Source organism: Coturnix japonica, chromosome 3 (genome assembly GCF_054131305.1).
Source record: "Coturnix japonica strain WE chromosome 3, WE-NBRP24, whole genome shotgun sequence".
In the NCBI taxonomy this organism is placed as follows: Eukaryota; Metazoa; Chordata; class Aves; order Galliformes; family Phasianidae; genus Coturnix; species Coturnix japonica.
Window position 1 is genome coordinate 20,235,901 of NC_140665.1, and position 18,690 is coordinate 20,254,590.

The 18,690-nt window shown below is 32.9% G+C and overlaps 1 protein-coding gene across 2 annotated transcripts in view; it reads left to right on the top strand.

Annotated features, from left to right (window-relative positions):
* The window catches only part of SPATA17 (spermatogenesis associated 17), an 81,401-nt gene that overhangs the window by 26,009 nt on the left and 36,702 nt on the right, over positions 1–18,690 (top strand). For both annotated transcript variants that reach the window (XM_015857265.3, XM_085542948.1), the window contains one exon: positions 7,231–7,354. In XM_015857265.3, coding sequence (XP_015712751.2) covers positions 7,231–7,354 — 124 coding nt within the window. The remainder of the gene's footprint in view (positions 1–7,230; positions 7,355–18,690) is intronic.

Below are 18,690 nucleotides of genomic sequence, written 5' to 3' on the forward strand. Positions count from 1 at the left end.
ATTTGCAGTGCCAAAAAAGAACAGATACTTTCACATTATATTCACCGAGAACTTCCATTGGTAGCTGTCTGTCTTTAGATGTCTTCATTCATATGTTGCAGGAAAAATTAAGAACTTGACAGCTGTCTTAGCAGCTTAGCCCTGACACTGTGCTAGGAATGACCACTGCTACTGAACTGCCGTTAGAATAACTTGTGTGTCGGCGCTGTGTAATCCATTCAGGACCAAATCAGCTTTGTTACCCCTAATTACTAATTTCACTATTTAGACTAATCAGGCTGATTTTTCATGACAAGCACTCACTTGAAAAATGAATGCCTGCCCATACCTTGCTTCTGCTTGTTAGTTAGCTTTTTAGTATAAAACTGAGGAGAAATAAAGTTGAACCAGCGTACTTGGATACAGATCCTCAATGAATGCAAATTACAGTACTGTCGATATCCTTATGCTGCATCCATAATGGGTGATTTTATAACTTTAAATCAAAATAATTAAGCTAACAAAACTTCAGTGTTTAAATCATGCCTTTTACAAAAACTGTTTTTCAAGTACATGACATTTCATGCTGCTAGTAAGGAGGAACTAGAATTAGCCCAAGGATTTGTATACACAAGGACAAATATTTAGACCAGTATGTTAATTTTATGTATTTCCAAAAAGTTAAATAATTTAGTAGTTTTTAAATAGGTGTAAGGAAAAATCCCATATGAGTTGAAACCTTAATTAGAAGATTCTGTATAATGAATTAAGGAAAGTATTCCCTATTTTATGTATAAAGTGACTATGTTACCAGTAACTTCAAAAGCCATTATGCTCTGTTGAATAACTGTGCAGCAGTGGAAATTGGAAGGATAAGAAGGGTACATCAGTCTGTTCTTTCCTATCAGCTGATACATGCTGTGTCCTGATCTCCTGATCTGTACATGGTGTTCATTCACTGTATGCCCTTCGCTGCTATGTTCATCACATTTCCTACATAGCATATTGATCACACTGTGGACCTTGACAGTTGAACTGGTACGTCGCCTAATTCCATTGGCAGTGTACACTGTGTGATTAAAGAAAGGTGGGCAGAATGTGTTCTGCTGTGCACAAATAATGATGGGATTTTAAACTGTAACAATTTTTTTTCTTTAATATGAAAAACTACAGAATCCATTTGCTTTTGTTTGTTATTTTTATTATTTTCCTGTTCACTGCACTGCAATGACAAACCAGTAACCAAATTTTGAAGAGACATGTCATTGTTAAGTTGTCAAACAGATTGATATAATTAGTTTTGTGATAGGTGTTTATTGGACCTCATAGCCCTAATAAATGTCTGCCCTGTGTAACATCTGTTGCGCTGCAACTTGAGATCAAACATTTTAATCAAGAGATTCTGTCAGGATACACATGTGTACTGAGTGTCCAGGGGTGCAAGCTGCCTCTTGCCTCACTTTGTCCTGCAGTCTAGGATTTACCATGGTCCTAGACATACTTTCTGATCTTTAAAAATATAGTGTATGTGTGCTTGTGCATATCATATTGGTAGAAATAAGTTTAGGTATACCATTTACACAACGGTCATAATTTTTATATCCAGATCGGATGATCATGTCAAGCTGCAGAAGTTCAATTGCTTGTGTTGGACTTAAAGTCTCTACCATAGAGACATTCTTTATTTGGCAGACTGGAAACCTCCTCAGAATTGACTCTGACCCTGCTCTTTGAATCTGCAGAATTTCTAAATTCAAATAGGAATCTCAGAAAATGAATCCACTCTGCCAGGCAGAAATATCCTTTGAACTTAGAATATATTTGAATGTCAGTATCTCTAGCTATTCTAGACTGAAATTTTAACAAGTTCAGGGTTATATTTTTGTTCTAGATGAACACACTTGTTATTCCTAAGTAAACTCTTTCCTCTGTTTCTTTCTGAGCCACATGCTGCCTTAAAAACATATCTAGGTTATTAAAGTTTTCCCTCCCATTTTCTCAGCTATACAGCACTTGTCTTCATGAGACAATAATAATATTCTTTTAAGAATGGTTTTATCCCAGATTTCACTGGGCAAGACTGCACAGGTGTAGATGTCAGGTGACATGATGGTAAGCATCATAGTGGAGGAGTGCACAGAGTTACAGAGCCTTTCTGCCTACTCAGTAAATCTGAACAGATTCATTCAAGTATTCTGAACTAGGTTGAGGATGATTAAGCTGTCTGACAAAGCTAACTCAAGAATGCAATGTATGTGTTCTGTTAAAATTCTTCCTTTAAATTATAGCATTCTTTGTAACTTACCTGTAAATCCTGGGCTGCTCTCTTTTATATAAACCTCATTTTTTACCCAAGTATAATAGATAAAAGTAAAATCATAATATCATGGCAAGTCACATTGTATTCTCATATACACCAATGTAATGTGAAAGCAAGTGGCATGCAGTTGCATTCCAAAAGTGTTGTCCCACTAATTTCATTTTCGGTTTCATATTCTCTGTTTGAGGAGGGAGGATGATAGATAGTCAGGAAGGAAATATTGATTTAGGTTTTCTCCTTTTATGCTAAGATCACCTATTGCTATTTTCCTGGAATTTTAGGATTGGGAGTCTGAACTATTTAAAATCACAATAACTTTATATTCCTTCTGGGTACTATTGAACAGCTATTGATTTGCCTGGATTATCTTTTGTTTATTTAATATTACAATTTTATTATGGTTATCTCATCAAAGGATCACAGAATTTAAGTGGAAGTACAGACAGAATGCAATTGTTTGATGAAGTTAATAAATGTAGGTCAGCGTGAATTTGTAAAATGTTGCAGTTCTCTGCAGAATTATGAAAATCTGTATATTGCTGAAATCATCACTTCAAGACCTTTCCAAAAGTGCCAGGACCAATATTATGTGTGTATTTTTAACCTTTATACAGACAGCAGGAGTACTGTCAACCAAATTTGCATCTCATAGCTGGAACCAGCACTGCTGCCTACTGCATAATGAAGTATCAGAATAACAATAAGTTACCTTGTCATATGAAAATGTTTTATTGTCAAACTATATAAAGCAAATAATTTTGTCATTAGCAAATCAATAACTACTTTACAGGTTTCTTACACAAGATCATTTTTGTTTTCTTTGGGTATGTACATTGATAATGCTATGCTTAGTTTCAATTATTTGGAGTATTCCCTATTGCAAGGAAAATATACTTTTTATTACCCTGCATATTCACTTTTTAAACAAACAAACAACAACAAAAGAAAAAAGAATGGGAAAAAGATGCTAATTAACACTGATCACTGATATTCATTGGACTTGAACAGTTTTCAAGTCATGATAAAGCACTATATTTGTCAAAACTTACACATATTTCCTCTAAGATGGTATTATATAAAAATCTGTGTGACAGAAACTCTAGTTAGACAAGGTAGACAGTGGAAGCCAAGTTTCTAGGAAGATACAGCAGATGATGTTAAAAAACTTTAATATTCTTTAAGATGAGAAAATTATGTTAAAAAAGATACCAACTTTTTTAGTTGTGAGTTTGTTTAATAAGCGCTATTATTCCAACTGTGAACCATGTAAAAGACAGAGTATTTGCAAAAACAGAACAAGATTACTAATTATCCTAGAACATGTTAGCATTTATAGAAGCTTTTTTCTCTCAACAAATTTGATGCAGACCAATATATTTTTCTATATTCAGTGCTCTTCCTTGACAGTGAACCATGAAAGGTTCATCCTGAAGCAAATTGCATCCAGTCTGAAAGGATAAAGTTACTGATCATGCATAGTAGCTAGTATTCCTCATATCAGATAGTCCCAAGAAATCATTGTTTATTATCACTGATCGAACTTGAGTTGTATATGAACCAAGAGAAAGCTCAGTTTAATCCAAAGATCATTTAATTTCATGGAATTTTCTTTTGAGTTTAATGGAGTTTGGATTTATTCTCTCTGAACAGGCAAATACCTTAAAGAGTTAACTCTAACTCTGTTTGGAAGTCCAGATTTATGTCCTTAATATCACTTATGCTTATATATCTTCTTCTGTATGGTAACAGTAAAACCCACTTCACAGTGCATAATGTGTGGTTGCTGTTTGTGGCTGCTCACATATAAAATAGTATATTCATGTCCTACCACTTCTTGATTTCTTGATTTTGTTGCTCCTATTCAAATTCTTTGAAAATACAATATTATTTTCCATTGCCTCTTAGAAGAGAATCATCCTTGGAGCTCCCCTTCTCCTGTCAGTATTTTCCGTATATTCTGCACAAGTGTGCACAGCAGTATTACAGGTGATAGAAATATTTTAGCATAACTAACAAGAAGTGTAGGCTGTGAGTGTATATTGAAGATTATTTGTAACTACTAAAAGCAAGCAAACTTTTGGAAGATTTCTGGTGCAGTGTGCTGGAAGACATGGTTATCTGGAAAGGATCTTGATAATTTGAATTGTAGTACTACCTAAAAAGATCATGAATTGTGTTGAATTTCTACAATAATTTTTTGTTGTTGTTTGATTTTCAATTAATTATTACTTTTTTTTTATTTTATTTTTTATTTCTTTGTAAATTAATAACATACTGACACTAAATATTCCCTGAAAATACTCTGGTAAATTCAGTTTAATGACAACGGGGAACATTTTACATTCCACTATTAATACATCTGTAACACACATTCTAAATAACAGAGCTTCCATGTTCACACTTTTGAAATAAGTGCATAAACATCTAAGAACACAAATAACTCTAGTAATATGTTGATACTAAAGGGATACTAAAGCTGAATAGATGACTGTAATCTAAAAAGATCAAGAAGCAGTATTAAATAAGTAAAACAGATCATATGCTCTGATATTGAAGGTAAAATGCCTTTTTTTTTTTTTTTTTTTAAGTGATACTATATGCATTTTCTGTTAACCCATTTATTTATTTATGATTGATATAGAACAAAGAGTATCCAAGTAAAATGCTTATGTACCTACAGTCAGTGACTCTGAAATCTGTACCTTAAGGACAAAGAAAGGTCGCCAATCTCTCCAACTCCTAGTTCTTTGTCAAAAATGGACACAGTTAATGAGGTTTGTTTGGTACAGCACAAATTCTCAGACACAGATAGAGATCCTTTCAATGGAAACAAATTTGTTTGGCTTTACCAGGTTACTTAGCGATTAATAATAGCCTTGAGATGCAGGTCAGAAAGGTCATCGTACCCGCTTGCCAACACAATCTAAAATGTGCAGCTAGTATGGCTTTGCAGGCTTTGAGGCCCCGAAACACTATGCATAAAGTAAAACAGGCTATTTTCCAACTTCTTTTTTCATATTAATAAGCAATTTTCAAGAGAAGGGTGGCAAAATGGGGGCCATGCCACTCTAAGTAATTCATTTATTTTGCAATTTAATCTTATGTTGGAAAAAAATTACACTGCTGAAAAAGCATAGCATGGTGATTTTTAAACGTCAGTGTGCTTCATAAGTAACCTTGTATGAAATATTGTATTAGCAGCCTTTAACAGTAAGCTGCAACAAAAAATATTTCCAGAGTTTGAAAGAAACCTATACATCTTTTCCGATCTTTAATTTATTTCCTTTCCGTTCTATTTTTCTTCTGTTACATATGAAATAAAATGAGTAAATAGTTAATTTTTTACTTGCTATAGTTGATAAAAACTTGAAAGAAAGCATGAAATAAATAACAATTCTATACCGCAATTTCTATTTAAGAATTCAGTCTTTCACATATATTGATGAACAATTTTAATGTTATGATAGTTCAAATATTAAGAATAGATTGGATGCACAATCTTATACACACTTTCAGAAGTAATGTGATGTTCCAATGGAATTGTTCAGAGTAGCAAACTTATTCACATGCACTTTGTGACAGGATTTGGATTTTGTCCTATTGTATGTTATTTAGTATCCACCAAAACAGGTGAGAATATTAATATGGGCCTCTCTAAATATGTTTTGCTGGAATATTTGAATTATACAAATATATTAATGAGTATTTATCATTGTTTTTAATTTTACCATGTATTCAAATGCTTAAAACAAATAAACAACAGCAACAACAACAAACAAACAAAAAAATACAACTAGAATTTATCACCTAATTAACTTTAAAACAATCTAAATGCTTGACCGAATGAATTTGATGTCTTTGGCATGCCAGTCAATCTGAACTAGCCATTTCTTAATAACAAATGTGGCAAATGTTAATCAAACTAACCTTTTTTACTTGGGTGAAAAATCCATACGTATGCACTGTACACAGTAGCACAAAATTTTGTTTCTTAGAGAGCACTGATTCTCTCCACCATTTGCATAATTTATGACAAACGTAGTTCTATGAAAGAAGCCATTGCTTTGGAATCAATGGCCATTTTCTTTTCTATATGTTCGTTTAGAATCAAGAGTTCTCTACATTCTTTAGTTCTTTTACAGTGAAAAAAAAAAATGTCCTGTAACCTATTGACTACATCCATTTAGTTGACATTATTTTTGCACACTTCTTTCATACACTGCCTCTTGAGACAGTTGTATTTTTTTCTTGTGGCCTGTGGTATGGTATTGCTATCAGACTAGAGTATAAAGTGACTTGTGCAAGAAACTCAATGCTATGAAAACTCCTCTTTTTAACAACATTGCTTTATAAGAAGCTTATATCCAGTTCTCTGTGCATAAGTACTCAATTTTACAGAAGGCTCAAAGGCCTAGGAGAGAATATAAACTCTTATCCCATGTTTACTATGCTTTTTCATGTCATAAGGTCTCTCCTGTTTGCAGATCAGAAGGAGATGTCACAAAGCACTATTCAGAACATAAGCGAACAGCTTCTATTTTGAGATTGAAGGAACCTTACTAAATTAAAATCAATTCTATTTATGAAAAAAAAAAAGTCAAAAATTATTGTAGAAGACAACAAAATATAAGTTTTAGTTTGTCAAACTATTAAAATGGGGATTTATGCATTCTTCAAAGTAATTACTAAACAATACAATATGAACTAATACACTGGTTTTGGCATTTTAATCCTATTTCTTCAGAACTGTTTCCATGTAGAGTCCTGCTGCTGTGGAACTCGATGAACTGTAATTTTCTATTCCAGTGTTTCAGTATACTGCTAATAGTTAACAGCAAAACACCGTGAGACTATAAAAGGGTTAAAGTAAAATGAAACATTACTAGGTCTTTTACTGTAACCGCGTGATTGATAGATTTATTTTATCATAGGAACGAACTCCAAGAGTATGCAGAAATGAATGAAATGGAAAAGAAGAAGAAAGACCTAGAGAAGAAAGAAAAGGAAAAGAAATACAAAGCCCGAAAGATGCATTACCTCCTTAGCACAGTGCAGGTTGGTATACCTGTTCCTGACAGCTCATGCAAACCACTTGGGCCCCCAGCCTGACAGAGATAAACTAGCAGGCTGAATGGGACATGACTTGTTGAAAAGATATCACAAAGACACTACTTCGAGTTCAATTTAGTGCTTTTCTATAGGCAAGAGCAGGTACCATGACTATTCCACGACAGCAGCTTCATAGAGGCAGCATCAGCACTGCTGGCAGAAAGAGTCCAAGTCAGCAGTTTGATCTGCCACTGTGATAACACAACACGAAGGGCATAACCTCGCTTTAAAAACTCATTTTGACTGGCTTATTGTTGTGTTGTTGCACTTGTCAAGAACTAACAAGTTATTAAGCTGAGGAGGGATTTCATTTTTTCCCCTTTTTAAAATTGAGCTAATGCTGGGACTGGTTTGGTCTTCTCTTTGTTTTTAAGGCAGATTGTAAACGCAGTTTTTCAGTAAAAGCTTTTCCTAGAACTGCCTGAATCAGCTTATTTAGCATAATTGTTTTTACATAGAAATGCCTCATAAATTTTAAATATTTACTGATTAATTTGTTTTGTATTGATAGAAGTGATATATTTTTCAAGCTTTCTTATGTGTGCTGCTTTGCAGACAGCATAGCCATAGATTTGTCTTAGATAAAATGAGTATGATTGGTAATGCTTGTGCTTTTGCCTTTTGTTAGTGCTCTTTTGTGAACTTTCACATAAACCGTAAGAGCTTAGTGATTGGGTTTACTTCATTTGAATAAGGAACAGCAGACAGCTGGGATATGTTGACATAAACTAAATGCTTCTTTTTCTTGATTCTTACTCATTTCTTACTTTATTTATCTGATTGGTTATTTATTCATATTGATTATCTGTGTGGAAGAAGTGCTAATCCTAAGGAAAGCAAGAAAAATACCATGCCACTTAGTGGCAAAACAAAACAAAACAAAAAAATTCTTCTGTTTGGGTATCATTTGTAATCTAAACATTAATTAAAATCTATATGCATTGACTGGATATCAGTTACAAAAACAAAAATCAAATTTCCAATAAAATGTGAGTAATTTTATTTGCAAGGAAAAAAAAAGCACAATAAAAATGCTATTGAACGACAACAGAAAAAATCCTGATTGATTTTTTTTTCTGAAGGAGTTAGTAACTAAAATTAATTCACAGTAATTAATTTCTTCAGATGTAAAGCTAGAATATTAACAGTTATCTGTGCATTGTTTTTCTTTTGCTCTATACTATATTTCTGTTGGAGAAACTTATTTAAAACAATTAGGTAGACATTAATGCATTTATCTGGGGAAAAAAAAATGGATTGTTATTGACAATTAAGAGGCTTGCTGTCTAAAAAGATTTTAGTAAACTTATTTCACTTCTGATACTGTCTTAGCAAACTGTGACACTTATCTAAGGAATGGCAAGAAGGGCCTTATTTTAGCCCTCCACCTGGAGGACTTCTGGTAGTGGGAAGCACTAATTATGATCTGATGAATTTGGGTTTTGATTTCACAGAATTATGTAGTATTTAATTTTCAGAATGTTTCAGAACAAGAATATACTTGATTTTCCTTGCAAAGATGACTACAGGATTTTTTCCTTTATCACAGAACTTTACTTAAAGAAATATCTTTCTAAGATGGTATTTTGAAACATGAATGAATGAAAATCAAGGAAACACCTTGAAGAACAGCAATCATCAATTTATTATCATCAAACTGTATTTAATAGTTCCTCATAATCATAAAATTTAATACCTTCCTAAGCTACAGTGCAAATGATTTTGCTTCAGATCTTACTGTTTTCATGCTTTGTGTCTGGCAATTTGCTCTCAGTATCCTTGCTCTTCTGACCCGACTACAGCTGCTTCTTTCTGTCTTCAAAGGATAGTTAGCTGTATTACTGAGCAAGGTCTGTTCATTGTCTCAGTATAACCAGGCAGCAAAAGTCAACTCTTTAAGTGAGTAAAGAAAATGATATATTTTGTAATCTGGGGACATAGCACATGAAAAGAGGAGGCTGATAAAATGGATTTATTTTAAAGTATTTTAACTAAAGCCCAATGAGTGCGGTTGATCTGCTGAAGTTTTTGTAATGATGGAGCTGAGCCACAGCAGGTCTCAAGACTACAGATACTCAAGCAAGTTAAATGGGCAGCATTACAAAATCTGTATTTGGAATAATAGTTTTTATTATGTCCCATATATTGTCAATCTTTGTTTTATTGCAAGCACGGAGAAAAAAAAGTGTGTTTACTTATTGTCAGAAAGGAACTGTCAGTAAAGAAAGATATGTCAAGTTCCTCTTTGTACAAACTGAAGCCCACAGAACTAACTCAGAAATATGTTACAGGTTAAACAGGGAAATAAGCATGTAGGTCTACACAGTGTAGCAGATAATACAGTGATCCCTTCTGTCTTTAAAGACTGTGAATCCTGTTTTGAATTCCGAATTTGCATTTCACAGATATAATCTTATTGCACTGATTAAAAATATATATGTGTGTATGTAAGGCTGTGCAAATTTTTAATTGGTAGCATTATTTCACATTTCAAAAAGTAAATCCTAAAAATGCTGGTGTTGTAAATGTACAGGGTTGTCTTTCTATCAATCAATCATAAGCATGGCTTATGATAAAGTCAACTTTTTTTTTTCCTGGTATTATCTTCCTATTCAAGTATTTATTTCTTTCATAAACTGTTTCCATTCTAAAGAAAAAAAAGAAAGAAAAAAAAAAAAGAAATGGAGATTGCACTGTGAATTATCTACACATTATTATATAAATTATTTTTTGTTTCTGGGAGCAACAATATACACATAGCCTTATATAGACAGATCTGAGGTTGCCTTGATTGCTTTCCAAGCCAATCTAGAGCTATAACATGGGGCTGAACCTAATCTAATTGGTCTTGTTGCGAGCCATGGTATATTAGCTGTAGAATTAATACAATTATACAGCTTCTAGTAAGCTCAAAATATGAACAGAATAAGGGTGTGAACACTTTAATCTCAGGCACAGGAAGTTTGATCAACCTAAAAATGTTGGGAAGGCATGCCTACATTTAAACTGTTTTATCTGCATTACATCAACATAGGGTATATTTAATTTTTCTTTCGCCTACTGATTTCCATCAACACAAACCAGTGACATTCAGGGAAATAGTTGGATTGTAAAAAATGAATGCTATTATACTATGTTTTGCAGTTTATGTTTTGGACATGATTAACGGAGTGTATTTTGACATGAAAATCTAATAAAACATGTCTATTTCCCAATTCTACTTGTACAAATACATTGCACTTACACAAACATTTTAATACACATAACCTATTCATTTGGATTAAAGAATTATTTTAGCAAAGAAGCTTAAAGAAAAGGAAGATGAACAAAGGAAAATACTTTTTTTTTCTTAATATATTCTGCCAACCTCAAAACAGAAAAAATGTTTTTTAGCTTTTCTGAAAAGCAGCAACTTTTTTTTCTTCTTTTTCTGTCTGTAGTACCTGCAATATCTATGCAATACAAATATAATTCTCTTTAGAGGTGCAAGCGTTGGCTTGAACAAAGAAAGCAAATTATGTTTGATTTAAACTGTTAGTTGCCACATAATGTCTAGAGAAATAAAGTGTGAACTCTAAAACTTCATTGTTATGAAACACTGAGCTTTTAACATATGCCAGTAGTTTCAGTAACTAGTCAAGTAATGCCTGACATACATTATCTTCCTTTGAAGAAAATTTCTCCAACATGATTCTTATAATTATGAAAAAAAAAACAACAGTCAAGTTAGCAGGTGATAAATTATGTTGTCTGCTCCACCTACTGGTCGCTTTTTGCAAGAGGTTCTAGTGTAAAAATACAGCAATAAGTCTGTGAGGTAGCAACTGTAAGGCTTCCAACTAAAATTCCATTTAAAAAATAAAATCCCCTATTTCAAAATTTATTTTTATATATGTAAAAATGTTGTCCTTTTTTGTTTTTACCTAAACAGTGGGATAAATTCTGACTTCATGATGAATATAATAAAAATTGCAGTGCATATTTAACAAGGCTTTGCCTTTGTTCAGAATATTTCTTGGCATCTATTACTGAAAATATAGCAGAAATAACAATGCAGACCATTTGCTATTTTTTTTCCCATTATTTTTATCAGTCATATTATGAATGAATTAGAAGTTCTTTTTCAGATGTCGAACTTGAAATAATTAAGATATTATGGGTCCATAATCACAGTGCAATGTTTCCATTATGGTGGTCATAATCTGTTTTTTCAGTTGTCAGTAATAAATGAGAAAGATCTTTAAGGTTATTATTTAATATCTATCATAGATCTGTTGATCTATATATATCATCCATCTCTATCCCTGTAATTCCTGTCATTGTATTCACTAAACGCTCTGTAATTGAATAGTTTCTTACTTCTGCTCTTTGTCATAACAGCAGTGTGGACATTTGTAGAAGGGGCTGTCCTTTGCAAAGGGCTGACAAACTGTAAAGTTACTGAAAGATGGACAAGAATTACTAAATAAATTAATGGCACTTTGTAACAAAGTGAGTATGAAGAGTCCACACTTGTTAAGTATGGTTGAGTGATTCCTATAGTTGGTATTTGCAGCCTTCCATCAAATTTTGCAAATTTTAATCTTTGCCTTTCAATGGTGATTGGAATGTATGATAGATCAAATCCAAATAAGCAGTGTTAAGCTAGAATACTGAGAAGGATTGTTTAAATATCACTTGGTGGAGCAAGCAACAGTGCTGAAGTAAATCTGATCCTGGGTAAGAACAAGCATGTCAGCTGCTGCTAGCACTACTGTAGATACCGCTTTACACTTTAGTTTTTTTTCCTCCGGTTTCTGTCTCTCTCAAATATTAAGAGAAGGAATTGCTTGAACAGAATGAGTGTAAGCCCACAACATCAACTAGCCCATGAACTGTGCTTGCTTTGAAGACCAAATTGACTCATTCTCTCTGCAATATTTGTTTAGCAGCATGCTAATTTCACAGCATAGACTGTTGTTGTTAAACAGTAAAAACAATCTATGAAATTTCATTTATTAACTACCAAAAACAGGATAAGTGTTATTTTAAATGAAACTTTTCCACACTCACTCTATATCTGTACACCTGGCAGTTTTATTCTTATAAAGATAAGGATTCAGATAGAGCATTGCCCTTTGATCTTCAAATGCACAGTTTAAGAGACAAGACTGCAAGTTCGGTCATTTTAGCTTAGTCCTGACTGAACAGTCCAGATCAAAAATTATTATACATAATTTGTTACTACTGGCTGTGTCTGTTCAGGAAAGGCCAAGGACTGCACTAGCATGAAGAATGAATTAGCTCTTACCTTTTCCATTTTATTTCTTTCCTCTTTACTGTTGTACTTTTATTATCCTGTCTCTAAAAGATTCAGAGAATGAAATTACCGTTAATTATAAGCACTAGTACATCCTGAAGTTGAACTAAAATGTTTATTTATTTTTTTAACGGAAGTGCCCCAATCACTGAACATCTTCACCTATCCATAAATGATTAATATCCACTCATCGCTTCTCTGCCAAGAAGTCAGATGCTTCTTACTGCTTTCCAAAGCTTGTACCATAAAAAAAAAATCCCATTTAAATTAAAGAGGGAACAGTGTGTTTTTCTAGCTCTCAGACAGACTTGAAGATACATTTCAAATAGCATTACTCTGTAAAGCACTTTGTGCTACAGTGTTCTGTTTTTATAAGATACTATTTCTAAAGGATTCTCAATTTACTTTAAACTCTTCGTATAGTATTTCTGACAAGTATATTTGATCCTAAAGTCTTCTTCACATATTCACTTCTGTTTGGGAAGCCAGATGTTTCTTTCTATTCACAGGTATTCAGTAGAGGAAAATAATTCAAGGGAAACTATACTCACCTACAATCTCACTTTGCATGTAAGGAATCTCAGTTAATGCTGTTTAATGTTTCTGTCAAAACACAGAGTAGGGTAAACTAGAAGTGGCCAGTAATTGATCTGCTTGTGGTTCTGGAAGGCACTGTACCTGAACAAAACCTATTTTCATCTAAAAGGTTAATTCTGCTGATTCTGAACTCCAAAAAATAAAGTTTGAATTATTTCTGCAGACAATCAAAAATGTTTAGTTTATTTAGAATTTGAGCACAGCTCTTGCTCTTTTGGATTACTCATCCTGGGAGCACTCAGGACCAAAATTCTGCTACTCAACCCGGTATTGTGGTGATGCAAAAAGAAGAAAAGTGCTGAAAGCTAAAGGGCATCTTGAGAATTTACCCTATATTCACTCTTCCATAGCCATTAAGTGGCAGTTTACAACCCAACTTCTGCATATTTTTCATTTTTGCTGATATCCTTTTCAATCAGCCTTTCCTTTTCTCCAGAAAGTGGTAATCATCGCATAAGAGAGAGGAAGTATGTCTTTTTCAAGTGAACGTGTTTCCAGAAGCATTTCTCTGTTTCTTACATTCCCTAGAAATGAGACATTTTCATTCTATTTTTTAGAGTGAAAGGATGAAATTAAAATTGGGAAAAATGATTCATTTTAACCGTGTTGCACAACAGTATTGCACACTAATTTTCTAGAGGCTGCTTCTTATAAAATCATTTTAGTTTTATACCTTCTATTTAATGCCAGCAAGAAAATTTGCCTGTTATTTTATGTCCAAAGAAATGGGAAAGATTTTACACTAACAGATAATCTGTTGCTAGAAGAAAGTTACAGTGAGATGTAAAGATGGAGTTTTTTTGGGACTGATCCTATGCCAAGTCTTGCAAGTCTGTTGTTTAAAGATTTGTCCATACAGACACATGTTTTTCAGAATCTGAATTGCATAACCTATGTTTCTGTGTTTTTTTCTAGAAAAAAAAAATTAAAAAATAAAAATAAAAAATCCTTCCTCTATTCCCGTGGATAGGATTAATGGCAGAGTTTAAAGGACAAGCTGTGTGATCTATCAAAAGTGTACATGCTGAGATCTTAGAAAGAACATGACCACATTTTGTGTTTTATTCTCAATTGAGTTGGCAAAAGGGTTGGATTGCTGCAGGGTCAGAAAACTCAGGGAGTTACATATTGAATGTGGGCTTTGTGTATGATGTGCTACACACTTTTAAGAAAGAATCTATATTGCAAAGAAATTACCAAATAGTACAAATATGAAGTAAGTCGCTCACATATGAAGCCACATTTACACACACTTGCATAGACTGGATGTTTCTGAAGTTGTTAGTGGGATAAATTTGCCTGCTATGTAGTAACCCAGCTGGTGTTTATACAAGTTTGATGTGATGTGTGGTCTTACGGAGGTAATTTTTGAAACTGTAATATGCTAAATAGAGATGAGTGCATAAGAAGAAGGAAGGTCAGGAAAGGCATGGGAGAAGTCATGAAGATAAAATGCTGTACATTTCTCAACAGCAAACCTTCTTGTTGATTAAGAAGTAGCACTGATGGTATCCTTGCTTTAATGAGACTTCAAGATGAATGATGTACACACCAAGTCTTTTGTTTTTTAGCTCTTAGGCAAGTTAATAGCATAGTGGTAAAGTTATTTCATTAACTTGCACAGTTTATTCAATATTCAATGCTATTATTTAGTATCTAATATATACTGTTAGTTTGGGAAGTCTTTCCAAAAAGTCTTTTCCTGCGGTGGGCATCAGGAGAACTGCATATATCTCTGATATTGGTTTTGCCTTTATTTTGCATGTTTTATTTGCTTTTAATTTTTCTGTTTCAACTGTCTTTTAAGAAAATCTCATGGGCTTTTTTGTTTGCTTGCTTGCTTGTTTGTTATTGCATCACCCTTTAATACGTATGCTAATCTAACCAGTTCTTTACTATATATGAACATTCATTAAGTCTTCACTTAATACTTTACTGGTCTTGTTGAGGGCTGCTTTCTTTAAACTATAAAACTAAAAACTACCACTTTTTGAGTTTTTAGTCATTGTCTAATCCTATAGGTTTGCTACAACAAATCTGTCAGTGAGGGAAAGTTCACATGTATGCACAATGCAACAGACACAGGGAACAATGGAAAAACAATTAAATATTACATGATTTTGTTCTGTATTTGTCTTTTTTTAGGAGAAGTGAATGAATTCTCAAGCATTTTTTCTTAATCAAAATAAATTTACACATGGTTTCTATGGCTTTCTGTTAAGAGGGTGGGTTTTTTTGTTTTGTTTTTTTTGTTTTGTTTTTGTTTTTTTTACACAAAGCTAACTTATTCTGTTGTAAAAATGAGGGTAGATGAAATTTTCATTGTAAAAACATGAATAGTATCACACATTTAAATAAGTATTTTAGGGTTCTGGAAAACTTCTCACAAGTGTAAATAATGTTAGCTTACAATATATTCCTGGGCATCAAGAAAATACATACTGTGTTTTCACACGCAGTTAATGAGATGTAGAATGTGTAACCACCTTCAGGGGTTATTCTACAGACTAATCTCTTAAATTCACATTTTCACAGGGTGTTTGTAGAAGCAGGCTTATTTCAGAGGTTCCTAGAATTCATATGTGATCCCATACTCACAACAGCTCTTAAAGAACAAGTGAGAATTCTAATGGAACTTCCCATTCCTATTTTTAAAATAAAGTCAGTAATCGAGCTAAAAACTATTTCTGCTTGTTTTGAAATCAATTAGAAGTCAATTGAGAAGTCAATAACAAAACTTTGAACGTTGTGTCACTATTTTGTGTCTTTATAATGAGCATTGTTTCCCATGCCATCACTCACTCATTCAAGTCATTATTCTTGATCTGGTCAAGTCATGAACAACCTGCACATGAAAGAGATTTGAGGGAACAAGCTTCAGTCAGAGAGTGAAGCAGTGAAAGACAGATACATTTTTGGATTCCTCAGCATTTGCTGTGTGGCTGTGCTGCATGTTGTGCCATACTGACCCATGCATTAAGCTAAGGTTTTGTTCTTCTTTAGTCATTTTGTGTAAATCTCCAAGCAGTACTTACCTGCTTGGAGACTTGAAAAACATTCTGATTTCCTGCAGTTGAGCTCAGTGTCTCTGCAGGGTTAGTGGTTGATTTTATGATCTGTGAGCAGGGTACCAAACTTGAATGTTTCCTAGACACCTCTTTGTATAGTCTATAAAATTGCAGCCTAGTTACTCCTAAATGTGAATTTAAAATGTGATTGCATTATTGTTTTGATATCAAACAAACATTTCACAGATGAAAAGGACTGAACCTAGCCTTAAAATCTGAAGGCAGAATAACAATAATTAATGCTTCTATTACTCTGTTTAAACAGTATTTATATTGAGCAGAAGACAGGTAATTAATTCCACTTGAAAGAATATACACTCCTCATCACTCATTTATGAATTCTTCTGTCTTTGAATAAAAGGGCTATCTCAAAGTTAAAATACCTTAACTACAGTAACAGACAAGGTCTTCCACTTCATTTAAAATGCATTCCTTAGAGTATATCTTTATTGTTTATTATTTTTTTGAAGTTTGTGTGTTCAGGCCTAAAAAGTAGCATTATCTTGGTGAGCACTAAACTGTCATTGATAAAATTGGGTGACAGTTTTTCTATTGGCAGCCATTGCAAGAAAATTTTATTTTGAATTAGGATGGTGAACCAGGCCATCATATTTTTCCAGTATATCAATGAAGTTCACACTATATTTATTAATCACTCATAAAAAAACATATTCATATTAGTTTAAAAGTAACAGATTATTCCTGTTCTGCCACTGTAATGTGTCTTAAATAATTTGAAGTTTCAAATTTGATTTAGTGCACATCATTTCATTGTACTTGTTGCTAGATTATTATTATTATACAGAATTTTAATAGATGAATATTTACCCAATAAATGTCACATTAGAGATATCCTATTTTCATAATGCATGGAATATTTTGATAGGCTGTAATAAGTTATTTATTTAGTAGTTTTAAATTTATTTTTCCTTACAGATGTGGCTGCAGCATCATTTAAGCAAGAGTTTTTCTTGTGAATCATTAATGTTATAAGGTATTTCTTTTACCTCCCAGAGAAACTATATCTGGGGATTAACAAGATTGTTCACTGGAATTCATGTGGAAGCATAACTGCAGTAGCTGAGAAACGATCATGTTTCCTTTTAGTTCTCAGCAAGAGTAATTGAATGTTGAATATCTTACTAAACGCTGGACTGTGACAGTGTGTTAACACTCCGACTATCTCCTAACAGCAGGGCAATTATTTGCTGAGTGGGATTTTTATAAATCCCCTGGCAGTAGTATGTCCTGATAATTATGATGAAGTGCACTGGTCAGTGTTGATTCAGCAATCCCTTCTCTAGCAAATATTTCATTCACAGCTCTCCTTCATGCTTTTACTTTTATGGCTTTTAAAGATCTCTTACCTCCTCTCTCAGCTTGCTTAGTTTTTTTACAAATTACAGTGGAGAAAAAAAGGTTTTTGAATTTAGTCCCTATTTTGCTGAATTCTCTTCTGTCTCCTTACATGCATTTTGAAGAAGGAATTATTTAAGACATTATTAAAAGAACAGAATTAGAAAGTAGAGCCTTATTCATGGTCTCATTGTGACAATTTCTTACAAAGACCACCTCTGTCTAAGTTTTTTTGTTTGTTTGTTTGTTTGTTTTGCATATAGCTGTTAATAGAAGCATTTATATTCATGATATATGTTATTTCAGAATTTCTGAGTTGATATGAAAAATAAATTAAAACATACCTATATTGTAGTTGAGTTGAATTACAGTAAAATGTATTTTTAATATATGAGGATACAGTTTCTACTGACTTCATCCTTGCAGTTTCTCTTCAGCTCATCTTCATTGGTGTAATTTTTCATGTATATAATAATTTGCAAAGTCGTTTCTTCACTGTATCTTCTAGGACATGTCTTGTTTGGAATAGTGGATGTAAATTTAATTACTTGAAGTCAAGAAATGAGATATATTTTAATTCATAAGTAAAACTGCAACATCTTTGTTCACATTTTATTTACATTTTATTTATTTTAATATACCATTCATGACCACTGATCTTTTCTGAGGAACTCTCTAGCATAATCAACACCATCCTGCCTTTTCCTTTCTACTTCTGCCTTTTCTCTTTCTCCCCCTTCCTCCTCGCACTTTGTTTCTTTTGCTGCATAGTTTTGTTTTCAAGTCAGTCTCCTAAATAATTTCTTTGTTATATTCTGGGGAAACATATCAATTACACTTTTCTGTTTTGATAATGATAAAGAGATAGAGACAAAAAAGAAGGTCATTTTATGGCATATATTAAGTTTAGTATTAGAAATGTAAATGATACAGAATATAAAAAACATATACATTATTTTTTC